Here is a 15,261-nt window from a genome sequence, read left to right as displayed (position 1 = left end):
CAGAACAATTAGTTACCATCATTACTTCCTGACAGTAAGATCTTTTTGACAGTGGAATACCCTCCCTTGGAGTGCAGTGGGGTCTCCTTTGGAGGTTTCTAAACAGAGGCTGAATGGCCATCTGCCAGGGGTGCTATGATTGTGATTTGATTTGATTTCAGTTTGTGGGGGTGGAATCCTGAATGCCACAACCACTACCTTCTAGTACTAAACACACACTCTTCCTGTCTTCCTTGTTGTCACCGCAACAGCACGTAGCAGCACAAAGCACAGAACTTGACCCAAGTGGTGTTTCTTATCCACCATTTTGTGAGGCCACATGCCTGTGACTATATAAATAGATCAAAAGCTAGTTATACCCTGTGAATTTACTCTTAGTTAGAGAAGACGGGCACACCAACATGGAGATAAGATTAACTAAATGTGTAGTTAGGCATTCAGTGGTGCTTATTCCCAGGTTAATGAGTATAGCATTACAGCCTTAATCCTGGAAAACCCAGTATGACAAAATATGAGTGCAGGTATTTAATATATATCATCCTCAGCTCTATGAGACTTCATATACCATATAACTATATGTGAATTTGGCCCAAAGAGCACTTAAAAATTAAAAATATTTTTAAAAGCTCTACCAAACCAATATTTGGGTGCAATGAGAATATGAAGAATCAGTTATCCTTTCCACATTATTTAATAAAATAATGTAAGCAAATATGTGGCAGTGATAAAAAAATAGTATTGGAAAGGCATAGTGCTATTAATACATAACAACCTGCTTAAATCAACAAAAATATACATGTTATTTTTAAAACATAGTCTGAATGGTATCCAAACATTTTAAATAAATATTACTATGCAGAGAGGTACTAAATGAACTAAGAAATATCTGCTATCAAGATAAAACCTCCTCTGTGGTGAACAAGATAATGCTTTTAACTATAATAACCTAAGCATTATTTGACTACTCTTGTAAGTGACATTTGTGGTCTAGCCTGAAGATTGCTTTAGTACTTTAGTGTGATCTTCTCTCTCCCTCCTGCATTCATTCACTCTTTCTCTCTCATACATGCTACTTGTAAAATCAACTTGTCACCAGATATAAAATAGTAATATAGGGGCACACACACTTACAAAATGGCAGCAGGTGTGATGGGAGTTGTAGCTCTTCACCTCTGGCTCAAACTCACCACCTGGTTGTGCACCGCGCTGACCAGTTTTGGCCAGTGGTTGTAGCTTAGCAAGAGTTACAGAGAACAGGCTGAAGACCCCGACAAACTCTCCAAGCCTTCTCACTCTTGCTTCCACAGAAGTCTTCACCCTTCTTCAGGATCCAGCTGGTTCTTGTAGCTTCACTCAAGACACCAGACAACTCAGTACAGTAGTCTTAAATAAAAGATCTACTTTATTCTACTATATACAGCTCCAATATTATCCAATACTCTACTCCTCTACAACCCACACAATACATTGGGATGCATAGTCATTATTATAGTCAATGCATGATACCACCCACTGTTGTCTGTTTCCACCCAGTAGGCGTGTACATCATTCTCATTGGATCTCTTGGTTCATCCTACAATTAATGATTTCATCATCTCAGCCTTGACTACTTAACAATTGTCAGGTGTGTCCAATTATCCACTTTACATTTCTTGTCCTTGGCATTCAGGACTTGTTAATTGTATTACCATTTACACCTGTGTGGTTCTCAATTGGCTTCTGCTGAGTCACCCTGACTCTCACATACATGTTTTATTTCATATACTGTATATCCCAGGTTGCTTTTTTCTTAACAGCAGGTGGAATAGGAATTATGCTAACTGCTGATACAACATAGTATTATTGCCTAATCCCTCTTTGGAAATTGCTTTCCCTAAAGTTAAGTACAGACATTGGCTCTTGAGGTCTCATGATTCATCCTCCCTATTTTAAACTGAATTTACTGACAGAGTCCAACTAGAGAGGGCTTTTCCTTTGTACTGTATGCTTCCCAAATTATTTTAATTCATCCCTTCTGATTTCTTCTTCCTGGCTCATTCATCACATACTTCACTTCTGTTCCACCTGTTTCTTTCTCCTTTTCCCTGCTCAGCTTATTCATGTATACACCACTGACTTTGAGTAAGTCACAAAGTCCTTCAGATTTAGGAGCTTATTGCTCAGCATTTAAATTGGTTCCAGCCTCCCAGTCTGGAACTGGGATGTGGGATGGAGGTGGGGATTATTGGACACTAAATCGCTGCCAAACCACTGGCTGTCATCAGCCCAGGTCCCAGCCGGGTCCAAGCCATGCTCACTAGCACTTTTTAGAAGTTGGAAAGCTTTCCGACTTCTAAAAAGTGCTGGCAGAGCACGACTGGGACCCAGGCTGATAGTGGCTGGCATTTCAGCAGTGATTTAGTGTGTGATAATCCCCACCTCCATTCTGCATCCCGGCTCCAGCCCAGGAGACTGCAGCTGGTTTAAAATGCTGAGTTATAAGCTCCTTAGTTTTGTACTGATCACAGAGCCACTATGGTGTTACAACAGGGTAGAGTGTTAGAACCCCTGTTCAGAAACATTGGGACAAAATTTTCTGTAAAACAGACAGCACAATTTCATATATGTATGTCTACTCAGAAGTAAGCCCTAGTAAGTTCAATTGTATTTTTTTCCAGTTCAGGTTTTAGGTTTGTAGCTGAAATCATAGTAATAATCCACCTAAAGAATCTAAAATTATACATTCCCTTGACAGTTACCATTACTTTCTCTTCAGTAAAACTCATTGATTTGAACACACTGGGACAATGTGAGACATTAATAGCACTTTATCTGAGTACTCAATAGTTTTCATGGAGTTGTGCTGTAATCTGCTGCTTCCACTTTTAAAAAATGAGGCAGATTTTGCTACTAATTCTTAAATAAACAAGATCAAACTGCCAGTTAATTGCACTGTGACAGATATTCAGATACAGCTGTTTTTATTTTAGTACTTCAGCTATATACTTTATAAATGCTTTTGTTTTGATGGTACATGTTTTCCAGTCCACTTTACAAATAAAACTGGTGATTCAAAAGAAGAAATTCACTGTTGTCTGCTTTAGAGTTGTACATACGAAACAGTAAGACAGTTACATAATTTTACATTAAAGGCTTTCTCATTACTGATAAACTTAGTAAATGGTCTTGGTATTAAATGATTTTATAACATCTTCCATTAGATGCTATCCAGTAGTTCTTCCAGTTGTAAAACACACTTTCTTTAAAGGGAACTCTGTTGATTTCCATGTATGTTACTCATATAATTTGCTCTGAACTGTCAAATTTTGGGGCCTGTTGATCATTGATTTGTAATGGATCTTTTAGAGATCTCTTTAGGTCAAAGAGGGAATTCCATCTTTCCTTCCACTACTTTCCTTCCAGTATGCAAAGGGATCTTGTAGCACCTTTGAGACTACCTAAAAGAAAGAAGCTAGTATCATGAGCTTTTGTACACTTGAGCCTACTTCTCAGATGGAAGATGTCATGAGATGTCCCCATGTATCTGAGGAAGTAAGCTCAAGTCTACAAAAACTCATGCTACCAGCTTCTTTCTTTCAGTTAGGGTAAAGGTACTACAAAATCCCTTTGCGTGCTCATTTTTTTTGACTTACACTGCTATGTCTTTCAATTGTACAGTACTTTCCTTCCACTAAAAGAAATCTCATCAAAATTACTGCACATCTGTTGTTATATAGACATGATATTGTCAACTCTGTTCCCTGATTTCTGATGTGAAAACTGTCTTTATTTTTTGAAGATCTAGAGCATCGCTGTTAGAAACAATTTAGCATATAGATATATTATGCTTGGCTACTATTTTAGTTTAGTAGGACTCACTTTCAAGGAAGTGTGTTTAGGACTGCAGTTTAGATTAAATTCTTAAATGTGGTAGGTGGCTTATATGTGTAGTTAAATAGCAATTTCACTAGTGGAGTGGAGTCTTAGTTATGCTTTCTTAAAGAAAAATTATTAATCTTTTTGCCATACATTGTGTGCCTATTTGTGATGTACAGTACATGGCTTCTGTGCTAGTATGTTAGACATTAGATTTCACCTTAAGTGGCTATTACTACTTGTGACTCATGAGCAGAAATATTCAAATCACAGTAAAGTTAGTTCAACTAGAGCTGTACAGAAAAATATTGAAGTTCAATAATGGTACTATTATTATTTGTATTATTATTGTATTACTATTATTTATTAGAGATGAGGTATTTATTTGATTTGTACATATTGGCAAATGTCAATTGCGTTTAGCATAAACTTGCCAGACGTTAGGGAAAGTATGGTTTTAGGTCTGCTTATGTTTCTGTGCCTCCAGCTTATTTTTGCCTATATTCTGGTGGAAGCTTGAAGAGTAGCTGAAGATCCCATTGAATCTCTCTAAATTTTGATATTCTAACTTATTTGAGGGAGAAAGGAAACCATCCACCCATTTGAACCATGCTATTTCAAGACTTCTTGTCTCTCTGTGAATTCTGACTTCTCTGCTATCTACAAGAATAATTACAGTACTATTGTATGATACATCACTGAACAGAGCAGGAGATAAAATCACCTCTGAGATATATGTCACATTCAGGTGTATCTCACATCTCCTGAGATAATCACAAGTGGTCAGTAAATAACCAATAAATAACTGCAAGTGGTCTGTAAATGAAATGTAAAGTGTATGTTTGATTGAAGGGGACGTGCCTCATCATTCTGCTGTGAATAGCATGTTTTTTTGCACATACAAATCATCCTTTTTAAGAAGGTGGTTAGGGATCTGCCTATTATGTTTCATAAATTTTGAATGCAGATAGACTAGTATATAACAGTGTGCATACTTCTCAGATCTCTGACATAAAAGAAGAGAAGGAGGGAATCTGTTAGACTTTTAGAAATCCTCAGGCTTCATTAGGCTTTTAGAAACGAACATTTTTACAACACACAGAGATACACATACATACACACAGCAGAATGACTGCTAGCCATTTAAAATATAATGGGAATAAATAATAGCTTTGATTTAAATAGGCTATGTCTTCATGTTAATGACAACTAAGCCAACAAATAAATGCTTGTGCAGAAATATATCAATTCTTATCACAGTACAGAATCATAGTCCATGACATTGGCCTAATCTTGCAGAGATAAGATGGGTAAGAATAAGCAGGGTCATGACAGTTTATGATATGAGATGTTCAGTGCAATCATGTGTATTTTTACTTGAAGCAAGTCCCACTGAACTCAATGAGACTTACTCACAGGTAACTGTGTGTAGGCTTGCAGCCTTACAACCCAATCCTTAGCATGTTTATTCAGGAGTAAATCCCACTAAGTTCAATGTGCTTAGTTAGGATTGTAGCCTTTGAAATTGACAAAAAAAAAAAAACCCACCTAAAGGAAAACAACATTTATAGTGCAAAGCCATAAGCCTGCAATACTCAGGGCCCTTGAAACAATACAGCATTCTAGAGATGTGAGTATGCATATTCCAACAAAGCAGCACAGATTTTGCTCTATCATGTGATTCTTAAACTCCATAAACTATAGTTAAGAGTGAAATTTCCTTGAATTTTTCAGTGTCAGTCATAGACTTCCAACATCATCATCATCATCATCATCATCATGTGTGTGTGTGTGTGTGTGCATGTACTGATGAAGATTTTCCTCTTCATACTGAATTTGCTGCTAGCTATACCTAGTGCTATCATTTTCTTCACAGTACTTAAGTATATAGTCTCACTGAACAATTTTGTGATTAAAAGATTGAATTACTGTGAATATTTAGAAACTATAGGTAAAACATAGCTAAGATATCAGACAGAATTATTTTCTGATAGAAGTATATACTTTTGGAATATTTAGCTGTTTGTGTCCATTTTGTCACATTTTTTAAAAAAAACAAGCCAGTAACATAGATCCATATATAACAATAACTCTTTAGAATAAAAGTTAAAAGTTGTCAGTTTTAAAATTATAGGAGCCCTATTTTTCACATGCTAACTCTAATACAACTTGATTATCAACTAGATTAAACTACAGCAATATAATAGGGCAGATTAAGAGGCCGAATTAACATTTATTTTGCAAAGCAAAATTGCTGCTTGCAGAAGTGTTTTCTAATGCAGATGTATACTTAAATAATACTGTATAATGATAAACCAAAAAATATTTTCTATACATTTATTGTATAATACATAGAATGGGAAAGGTTTTGTTAAACCCTTCAGTTTCATATAGAAGGAAACTAGTCCTGAACATGTTTAATCTTTGTTGCTATGCTGACAGGAAGGAGTACAGTAATCTTGGGTTTGGTTCTACACTTTCATAATTCTACTCCCCGTGATGACCTCACCCTCATATTATCAACCAGAATATATAGTCCAAAAGTACCTTGGTGACCAGGGAGTACACCAATGTCACTACTATCTAGAGCATTCCACAAGGAGGAAGTCAGTATCTCTTTGTACAACCCCTTTCCCCCAGCTATAGGAGCTTAACTCACAACCAAAACAACAATTGGCTACAAAGATTTATGCCGATATCATTAAGTTGCTCTTGTGGTGCCTCATGAAAGGGAGCAGCCATTGCCTTTGATCTCCAGCTGAATTTTATGCTCCCTTAGGATCTGGGCCATAATGATTGACTTGTGGTAGAAAGTGATACACTGGAGACTACTTATTTAAAGTTAAGCACACCCTTGTATCTTCTGGTTTTTCAGCACTGTGGAGAATCATGATGATCACGTGTAACATATCACCCTTGAGGATCAGATAATTCTGCACCACTGGTGTCACTAATATTTTTGTCACTCTCTGAAGTAAATGTAGAATCAAGCCCAAGGTCTCACTGACAGTCAAGGGGCTGATTGTGGTGCGATTAAATCTATACACTAGCAAAAGTTCACAAGATACACAAGGTTGTCGTAAAATAATTTTTGTTATATAAGAATGAGCAGAGAAAGAAATATTTTGCATTGCTGTTTTGTACCCAATCTTTGTAATCTCTGTTCATTCGTATCAGTTTATGATATTCACATATGAAAAATAAATGTCTATATTCCCAGCTTTGATACCTGATCATTACCATAAAGTAGTATAATCTCTTTAGTATCATTGATAAATTTGCTCTTGTAGAATTGTACCTAAAGGTTAAATAATATTTTTAAAAAATTTTTTTTGCTGCTGTTTTAAATGCTGTGATATTTCAAAATGTGTTTATTGTATTAGTTTTATATTGCTGACTAGAGAGGCATGAGAAATGGAGTGGTTTAGATTTTTTTGTTTTTGTTTTTTTAAGTGATGATCAAAATATTGGCTTAGCAATGACAGAAGAAAACTCCATCTATCCATGTTCTTTATATAAACCTGTGTAATATTTTGCCTTAATTCAAATAAAGCTAAACTATCTGTTTTGTGGTTATTTGTATTTATCAAACAATGGTCTGGTTTATACATAAGGCTATGCCATGGTTTTGTGCAATCCTTCCTAACCTGATGCTCTTCAATTGTGTTGGACTACAACATCCAGAATCTGTTGATCAGGTAAAGACTGATTAGTGTCTTGTGTTTTCACCTCTGAATTCAGTTATTACAAGCTAGTCTTAAGCAATGGTTAAATTTAATTATGGTTTATTTAGTGATGTAGTGGTTTAATAAAACCAGAATTAACACTACTACAGTTTTTCCAGGTTCAGCCACTGTACAGAAAAGTTAGTTAAAAACTAAAATGAAATATCCTTACACCTGTGGTACTTGCTTTCTGCTATAAAGTACAGTGGGCCCTTGGTATCCACTGGGGCTTGGCTGCAGAACCCACTGTGAGTTCCAAAATCTCTGGATGTTCAAGTCCCATTAAATACAATAGCATGGTTGAATTGTGTCCCTTATATAAAATGGCAAAATCAAGGTTTGCTTGTTGGAATTTTTTTATTTATATATATAATATTTTCAAGCCATGGATGGCTTGCATCTTATACTTTGCTTACACCTTGGGTGAAATATTGTTCAAAACAGAGACTACAAACAAAAATCAGAAGAAGACTAGGACTGGGAACTTGACAAGATAAAATGTAAAGACATCTGAATATTAAAGTAAGGATAGTCCAAGCCATTGTATTCCCCATCACCATGTACAGATGTGAGGGCTGGACACTGCATGTGTGTGTGTAGCTGACGGGAAGAAAACCAACTAATTTGAGACATGGTGCTGGAGAAAAGTACTGAGCATACATGGACTTCCAAGAAGACAAACAAATTGGTTCTCAAACAGATTGAGCCTGAAGTCTCTCTGGAAGCCAAGATGACTAAATTGACACGGTCGCACTTTAAAACACAATGATTCTAGGAAAGGTGGAAGGCAGTAGAAGACCACACACCAGATGGTTAAGACTCTGCAGGACCTGAGCAGAGAGGTAGAGGGCAGGGAGTCTTGGAGATGACTTATCCACAGGGTTACCATGAGCTGAAATCAGCTTAGAGGCAGTTAACAACAACAACAAATTCATTTGCTCTTGTAAATTATTTAACCTTAATAAAAACTTGCTGCTATGCCTTAAATGCTCTGATATTTGAACATGTGCTGTAAGACAAGGGGTGAAACAGGAACATCCACGCTTGCAATGTATTCGCATAATACCACAGCATAGTTCAACATGACATCTGAACAAAGCCAATTATTTTCAGAATGGTTCTGAATCACAACCACTTTTTTTCTGTGTTATGATTCCATGATTTTGGTTCACTTCACATTATTATTATTGTTATTATTCTTTATTTATATAGCGCTATAGATTTGCACAGCGCTGTACATAAAACAATAAATATATGAGTATATTTCTTCACAGATTATTTTATGGGCCTTCCAAAGTCACGGTGGTTTCAACAGCCTAAATCTAATAGTCCCAACTAGAATAAATCCACTGAATCAATGAAACTTAAATGAATATTGATTTATCAAGTTCCCATTGATTCAGTGGGCCTACTCTGCTTTGGACCAACTACTGTGTTTTCTTTAAACTACACAATTTTATAGCACATTTCACACTAGTGGAGATGTTCTCTGCTCAGCCATGAAACCCACTGGGTGACCTTGGGCAAGTCACATACTGTCAGCCTTACCATCCCGTTGTATATAATGGCATTCCCATTGTATATCATAGCATGCACAGATTTTGGTATGGGGGGGGGGCTGGAACCAACCCCCAGTGGATATCAAGGGCCCAATGTACTGTGAAAGGGGAAATCCTGCTCTTCATCATAGGATCCCAGGGCGGAGCACAATAAAATGAGGTGGCTAAATTGAATGGCCCTTAGATCCCATAATGTAGTTCTTGTTGGGTGCTTTTAAGTTGCTTCCGGCTTATGTAGAGCCCAAGGTGAACTTGTCATGGGATTTTCTTGTCAAGATTTCCCAGTGTTTAATTGATTTTTTAAATTTATTAACAGAGTTGCCCTTTCTGATGTCTCATTTATTCCTTTGTATAAAACCTGACCAGTTTTCCCTTATGCAGGAAGCAGAAAGGCAGGTTAACTGTCACCTGTGGTACTGTGTGGCAAAGGTCAGTGGATGAATGAACCTGAGGCCCATAAGCATCTGAGGAAGTAGACTGAAGTCTAGAAAAGCTCATGCTGCCAACTTCTTTCTTTCAGAAAGGCTGCATCCACACTGGAGTGATAACCCTGTTTGACACCACTTGAACTGCCAGGGCTCCATGCGATGAAATTCTGGGCATTGCAGTTTCTTGTGGCACCGGCAGTTCAAGTGTGGAGTCTCAAAAAAAGGTGCTACAAGATCTCTCTACAGACGAACACGGCTATATCTCTGAAGACTAATGTCGTGTGATTGAATGCTACAAGAGTCTTGGGCCAGAAGTCACACCCTCTCAGCCTCAGGGGTAGGCAATGGCAAACCTCCTCTGAACAAACCTTGCCAAGAAAACCCCTGGATAGTTTTGCCTGAGGAATTGTGGGGAAGGGGAGCCTGCTGCCCAGGGACAGAGCAGCACAGTGCTTCCAGGGGGCGAGGCAGTGGCCTCACTGAGTGTGTGCTGGGGGTGTGGGTCTGCCACAGGTGACACCCTAAAAGGGGGTGACACCACTGCTCCTCAAATACCTGCATTCTGGCAAAAGCAGGCTACATTAATTATATTATTAGATATATTAATGGCAATTCTTAAAACCAAAAATAGAATAGAAAAAGAATGGGAATGCCTTAAGATCTATGGAGATAAGATAGGGTTAAAAATCAGAAGAAATAATTGTTAAGTATGTAATATGTATTGATTACCATTGAATGTATTGTCCAGGTTGAATTGAACAACTCTTCCTTTGCATTTAAATCATTGGTTTTCGTAAACATATTATTTTATACAAACTATGTTATTGTATAAAAGACTGGAAAGGGGGACGTATTTGCTTCTCTATGGCTGAAAGATGAAAAAGGATCCTTTTAGGTAGCATTAGAATAGCAAACTATAAAAGTAATTTAAATCATTATATTTTGCATTTATGTACTATTTGTTGTTGTTGTTTTAGTGTAGAATAGGGTGCTAGTACCATTTTGTTTTGCTTGTTTGTACAGTTGTTCTTGTAAGGGGTTTTTTGTATGTATGTTTTTGAATGTTATTTTAAATACTGAATACAATTATATTTTATATAATAAAATATTATTATTATTATTATTATTATTATTATTATTATTATTATTATTATTTTAAAAAAGCATCCCTAAGGATGCTGGGGGATGTGAAATGGGAGTGGAGGTCAATGGAGGGGTGTGTGTCTGTGTCTGGGGGGGGGGGGGGTGAGACCAGGATGACCCGGACCCTGGGGATGCCAAGGGGAGGCACTGGTCCATCTTCCTCCCTCCCTTCCCCTGGCCCTGCCCCCTAGTGGCCCTCCCTCTCTCTCTCCTCCTGGAGCTGGACCTGGCGGAGGAGGCGGCAGAGGCGGCAGCATCGGAGGGAAGGGCGGGGAGGATGAAGTTCCCGGCCTCGGTGCTGGCCTCGCTCTTCCTCTTCGCGGCGGAGACGTCCAGCGCGCTCTACCTGAGCTCGACCTACCGCTCGGCCGGGGACGGCATCTGGCAGGCGCTGACGCTGCTCTTCGCCCTGCTGCCCTGCGCCCTGGTCCAGGGCAGCCTGCTCTTCGTCCACCGGGACCTCAGCCGCGACCGGCCCCTCGTCCTCCTGCTCCACCTGCTCCAGCTCGGGCCCTTCGTCAGGTCGGTCCCTCCCTCCGGGGGCCCCTTTGGACGCACGGCTGGGGCGCCAGGGTCCCCCTCCTCCTCCTCCTCTGAGGGAGTCTGCCCGCGCTTTTCGGACATTGGGGCGCCCCCAAATGGTTCTTCCATGGCCCCCACCCTCCTTTTCCCGGACACCCCTCCTCTGCGTCCTCCATGTCCCCCTTTTCTCCAAGGGAGGGAGGGAGGATGCCCAGACGCCTGCCCTTTTTACGCAGGGCTAAGAAGCAGGGCTCCAGGCTCCTCCTCGGGAGTCTTCCTTAGCTTTCACACTCCTGGGGTCATTTTCTTCAATGGCCCCCAGAGGCGTCCTCCTTTCCCCGGACACCTCCTCCTCCTCCTCCTCCAGCGCCAAAGCGGGTTATTGCTCCAGTGTGGAGGCAGCCCAGGAGGAGGTTTCCAAAGCCTGCCTGGCTGATCTTTCGAGGGGCGTCTGCAGCTGTTCTTTGGGCAGCAGGGCCTCCCTTTTCCGGAGGGCCCTGAGGCTGCAGGGCCTGGTCTTCCTGGGCCCTGAGGGGGCTGGCCTTCTTTCTCCAAGGCCCAGACCCCCGAGAGGCGCCTTCGGTCTCCCCGCAACGCCCCTCTTTGGGGCCAAAGAAGGCAGCCTCTCTCTCTCTCTGCAGAGGCTGGGCTCCCTCCCTCCCAGGGCTCCTGACCACAGAGGAGGACCAGGCATCGCAAAATGGAGGGCATTCCAGGGGGAAGGGAGGGGGAACGCCATTACCAACCGAAAGCCTCCAAAGAAATCTACATCTTGCTTCTTGGTCCTGCTGAGACTCCCTTTTGGGCGGAAGGTGGGGACGGACGGAGGGCGTGTCCCGCCGGAAAAGGAGGACAGACAGGTGACCCCCCTGGATCTAGCCCACGCTCCCCCCTTCCCCGCCATTGTGAGAAAAGAACCCCCTGAGAAAGGAAAGGCCAGGAGGAGGGACACAAAGCCTTGGCTCCCTCCCTCCCGTCCTTTAAGGTGTCTGCAAAGCTGGAGCCCTTTCCCTTTAACACAGTGGTCCCCAGGCTGTGCTCTTTGAGGGATCCCAGAGCATTGGCCAACATGGCTGAGGCCATGAGTTTGGGGGCCACTGCAGGATACAGGAGGGCCAACTGTGCCCTGTAAGAGAGTTTGGACTTCAGCTCCCAGAAGCCTCAGCCATGTTGGCCAATACTCTGGGATGCTGGGAGCTCAAGTCCAAAACCTCTTACAGGGCACAGTTGGCCCTCCTGTATCCACAGATTCAGCCTCTACAGGTCAAGGCTTGTAAATATTAAATAATAATAATAATAATAATAATAATTCCAAATAGCAAACTTTGTTGTTGCCATTTTATATAAGGATACCATTTTACTATGTCATTGTATCTAGTAGGACTTGAGCATCCATGGATTTTGGCATCTACAGCATGGGTCCTAGAAGCAAAACTCCAGCCCACTGTACTGTGTGCTAGGACTGTACTAGAAAATGGATGTGGTCAATGGTTTGCTCTGTTGCCTGCCAGATGCAACTGTGGCATGAAGCCTGGGCCTGTGTATGTGCCAAAGACACACCTGTCAGCAGGGAGTGTCTCTGGGAGAGCTAAAAAAAAAAAGGGTAATCCATACCACTCTGATCATTTGGGTTTTTATCAAAATATCTGAAATGGATAAGCAGTGATTTAAAAGAAAACAGAGGCTGCGATTATATAGCCCTAACCTGGGAGTGTGCCTTACTACATGGGTCTTATTTATACATAAATCTGAATGGGATTATGCTGTGTGGGGTTTTAGGAAACAAAAGGCTTTATTTCCCTTGCATTTGGATCTTTATGATGCGGAGAAGCACACAGGGGCATGTTGTTATTTACCCCCTTATAATAATGCTTCATTCTTCATGGACGTTTGAGCAGTCATCATAATGTTGATACTGACGGAATTTCTTTGCTTTCCCTTCCTATTGAAAATACCCAGGTGCTTCATCATTTTTAGGGAAATGGTGTAAAGGGCCAGTTTGGCAATTTATTACTTTCAAGGCTCATACTCTTTATTTTTTATAAGCCTTGCTGTTTGTTTCAAGGCTCAAACACTTATTATAACACTGAGGTAAATAGTCTTCATAGTCTGGGATTTAAAGCAAAGCTCAAAATATTTTGAGGCTATTTTAAGGGGACAAAAGTAGAGAAATGCTCTTTATTCCATGGAACCCAGCAGTTACAAAGAATGGTCTGTGGGGCTCATTTGTCACTAACTAAAGAAATGTTACCAATATGATCTGCAGTCTTCATTCAGTGTTGCTCCTAGCATAGTGCTGTGTATAGTGGTTTGAGCATTGAACTCTGACTCGGGAGACCAGGGATTGAATCTCTGCTCCAGCATGGAAACTTAAAGGGTGACCTTGGTCAAGTCATACTCTCTCAGCCTCAGAGGAAGGCAAAGGCAATCTTCTCCCACACCCTGAACAAATCCTGCCAGGACAACCTCATGATAGGTTTGCCTTAGGGTCGGCATAAGTCTGAAATGACTTGAAGGCAACAACAGCAACATGTTGCTCCCAAATTAGTACCAGAGACTAGTAGAGTGGATAGTGTTGTCCCAGTTTCATCATTTAAACTTCACTGTCTGACCCTTTCTTTTCAAGCTTACTTTGAGATGTGGGCAGTAGCCTTTAAAGCTAGCAATAGTATGGGGCCAGGGTAAATCATTGCCTCCTCTCATAACAGCCTTCTTGAAAGTACTGCTTTGCCTCTGAGGGCCTCCTTCTCTAAGAAATGGGGGAGAAGAACAGGGCCTTCTTTGCTGTGGCACCCAGAATATAGAATACTGGCACCCCTGCTGTTTGTTTTTAATCAGGCTTTCAAAGTTTCATTATTTCTCCTGTAAATAATATTTTGCTCTACTGTTACTAGTTTTCATACTTATTTTATTTTTGCATTCCTCTCTCGTAGCTTACTGTGTATTATGATATCACAAACCTTATTGACTGAGAGGTGTTGTTTTTGTTGTTTTGCCTAGAAAGGTGGGTTATAAGTCAAATCAGTCATAGAGTGTTGTCACATTATCTTTCTGGGTCAAGAAGCCTAACTAAATAAGTTCTTTAGTTTGTTAATGTGTAGCCTAAGATATAAACCAAACACCAAATTAGGGAGGAAGGAAAAAGAGACTGAGGTTTAATCTGCACTGTAGAAGTAATGCAGTTTGACATCGTTTTAACTGCCATGGCTCAATGCAATTGAATTGTGGGATTTATAGTTTTGTGAGTTATTTAGCCTTCTCAATCAGAGAGCAGAGGTGCCATAAGAAACTACAAATCCCATAATTCCATAACATTAAGCAAAGGCAAACTGCATTATTTATGCAGTGAAGATTAATAATAATAATAATAATAATAATAATAATTTTTATTTATATGTCCTGCCTCTTCCAAGGATCAAAGTGGGATTACAACATTAAAATGATACAATACAATTTAAGTGACCAATAAAATACTAATACTGAATTATACATCCCTATTAGTTTGTTAAAATCTCCAAACATCAAATCTTATACCATCATGATTAGGGTGGGGTCTTAATCACCGTCTCTATATCAAATCTGATGGGAAAGACCGCCAGAAGAGATCCATCTTAAGTACTTTCTCCTTGGTAATGAGATGGATCTCCTCCGGTATACTATTCCATAGTTTAGGGGCTGCAGCAGTAAATGCTCTGTGGGAAGTTGTGGTTAATCGGGAATTACAGTGTTCCAACAAATTCTTCCCTGATGTTCTGAGTGTTTGGGGCAGATTATGTAGGGAGAGGCATTCCCACAAGTAGCTCAGGCCCAAGCCATGTAGGGCTTTAAAGGTAATTGCGCCCGGAAGCTAATTGGCAGCCAGTGGAGAGATTTTAACCCTGGTGTTATGTGGTCAAACCTTGAAGTGCCAGTGACCAATCTGGCTGCTGCATTTTGAATCAGTTGAAGTTTCCAAACTTGGTAGAAGGGTAGCCCCAAGTAGAGCGCATTACAGAAATCTAAACGAGAGACTACCAGTGCGTGTACCAC

General features: G+C 40.3%; 1 protein-coding gene across 1 annotated transcript in view; it reads left to right on the top strand.

Annotated features, from left to right (window-relative positions):
- Nucleotides 1–10,941: 10,941 nt before the first annotated feature.
- Nucleotides 10,942–15,261, top strand: part of XK (X-linked Kx blood group) — a 29,053-nt gene continuing 24,733 nt past the window's right edge. The window contains exon 1 of the mRNA XM_042460880.1: nucleotides 10,942–11,232. Within this exon, the coding sequence (XP_042316814.1) occupies nucleotides 10,988–11,232 (245 nt within the window). The 5' untranslated portion in view covers nucleotides 10,942–10,987. The remainder of the gene's footprint in view (nucleotides 11,233–15,261) is intronic.

This window comes from Sceloporus undulatus, chromosome 3 (assembly GCF_019175285.1).
Source record: "Sceloporus undulatus isolate JIND9_A2432 ecotype Alabama chromosome 3, SceUnd_v1.1, whole genome shotgun sequence".
Lineage (NCBI taxonomy): Eukaryota > Metazoa > Chordata > Lepidosauria > Squamata > Phrynosomatidae > Sceloporus > Sceloporus undulatus.
The sequence above is the reverse complement of the archived record's forward strand: the minus strand, read 5'-3'. Positions and strand labels throughout refer to the sequence as shown.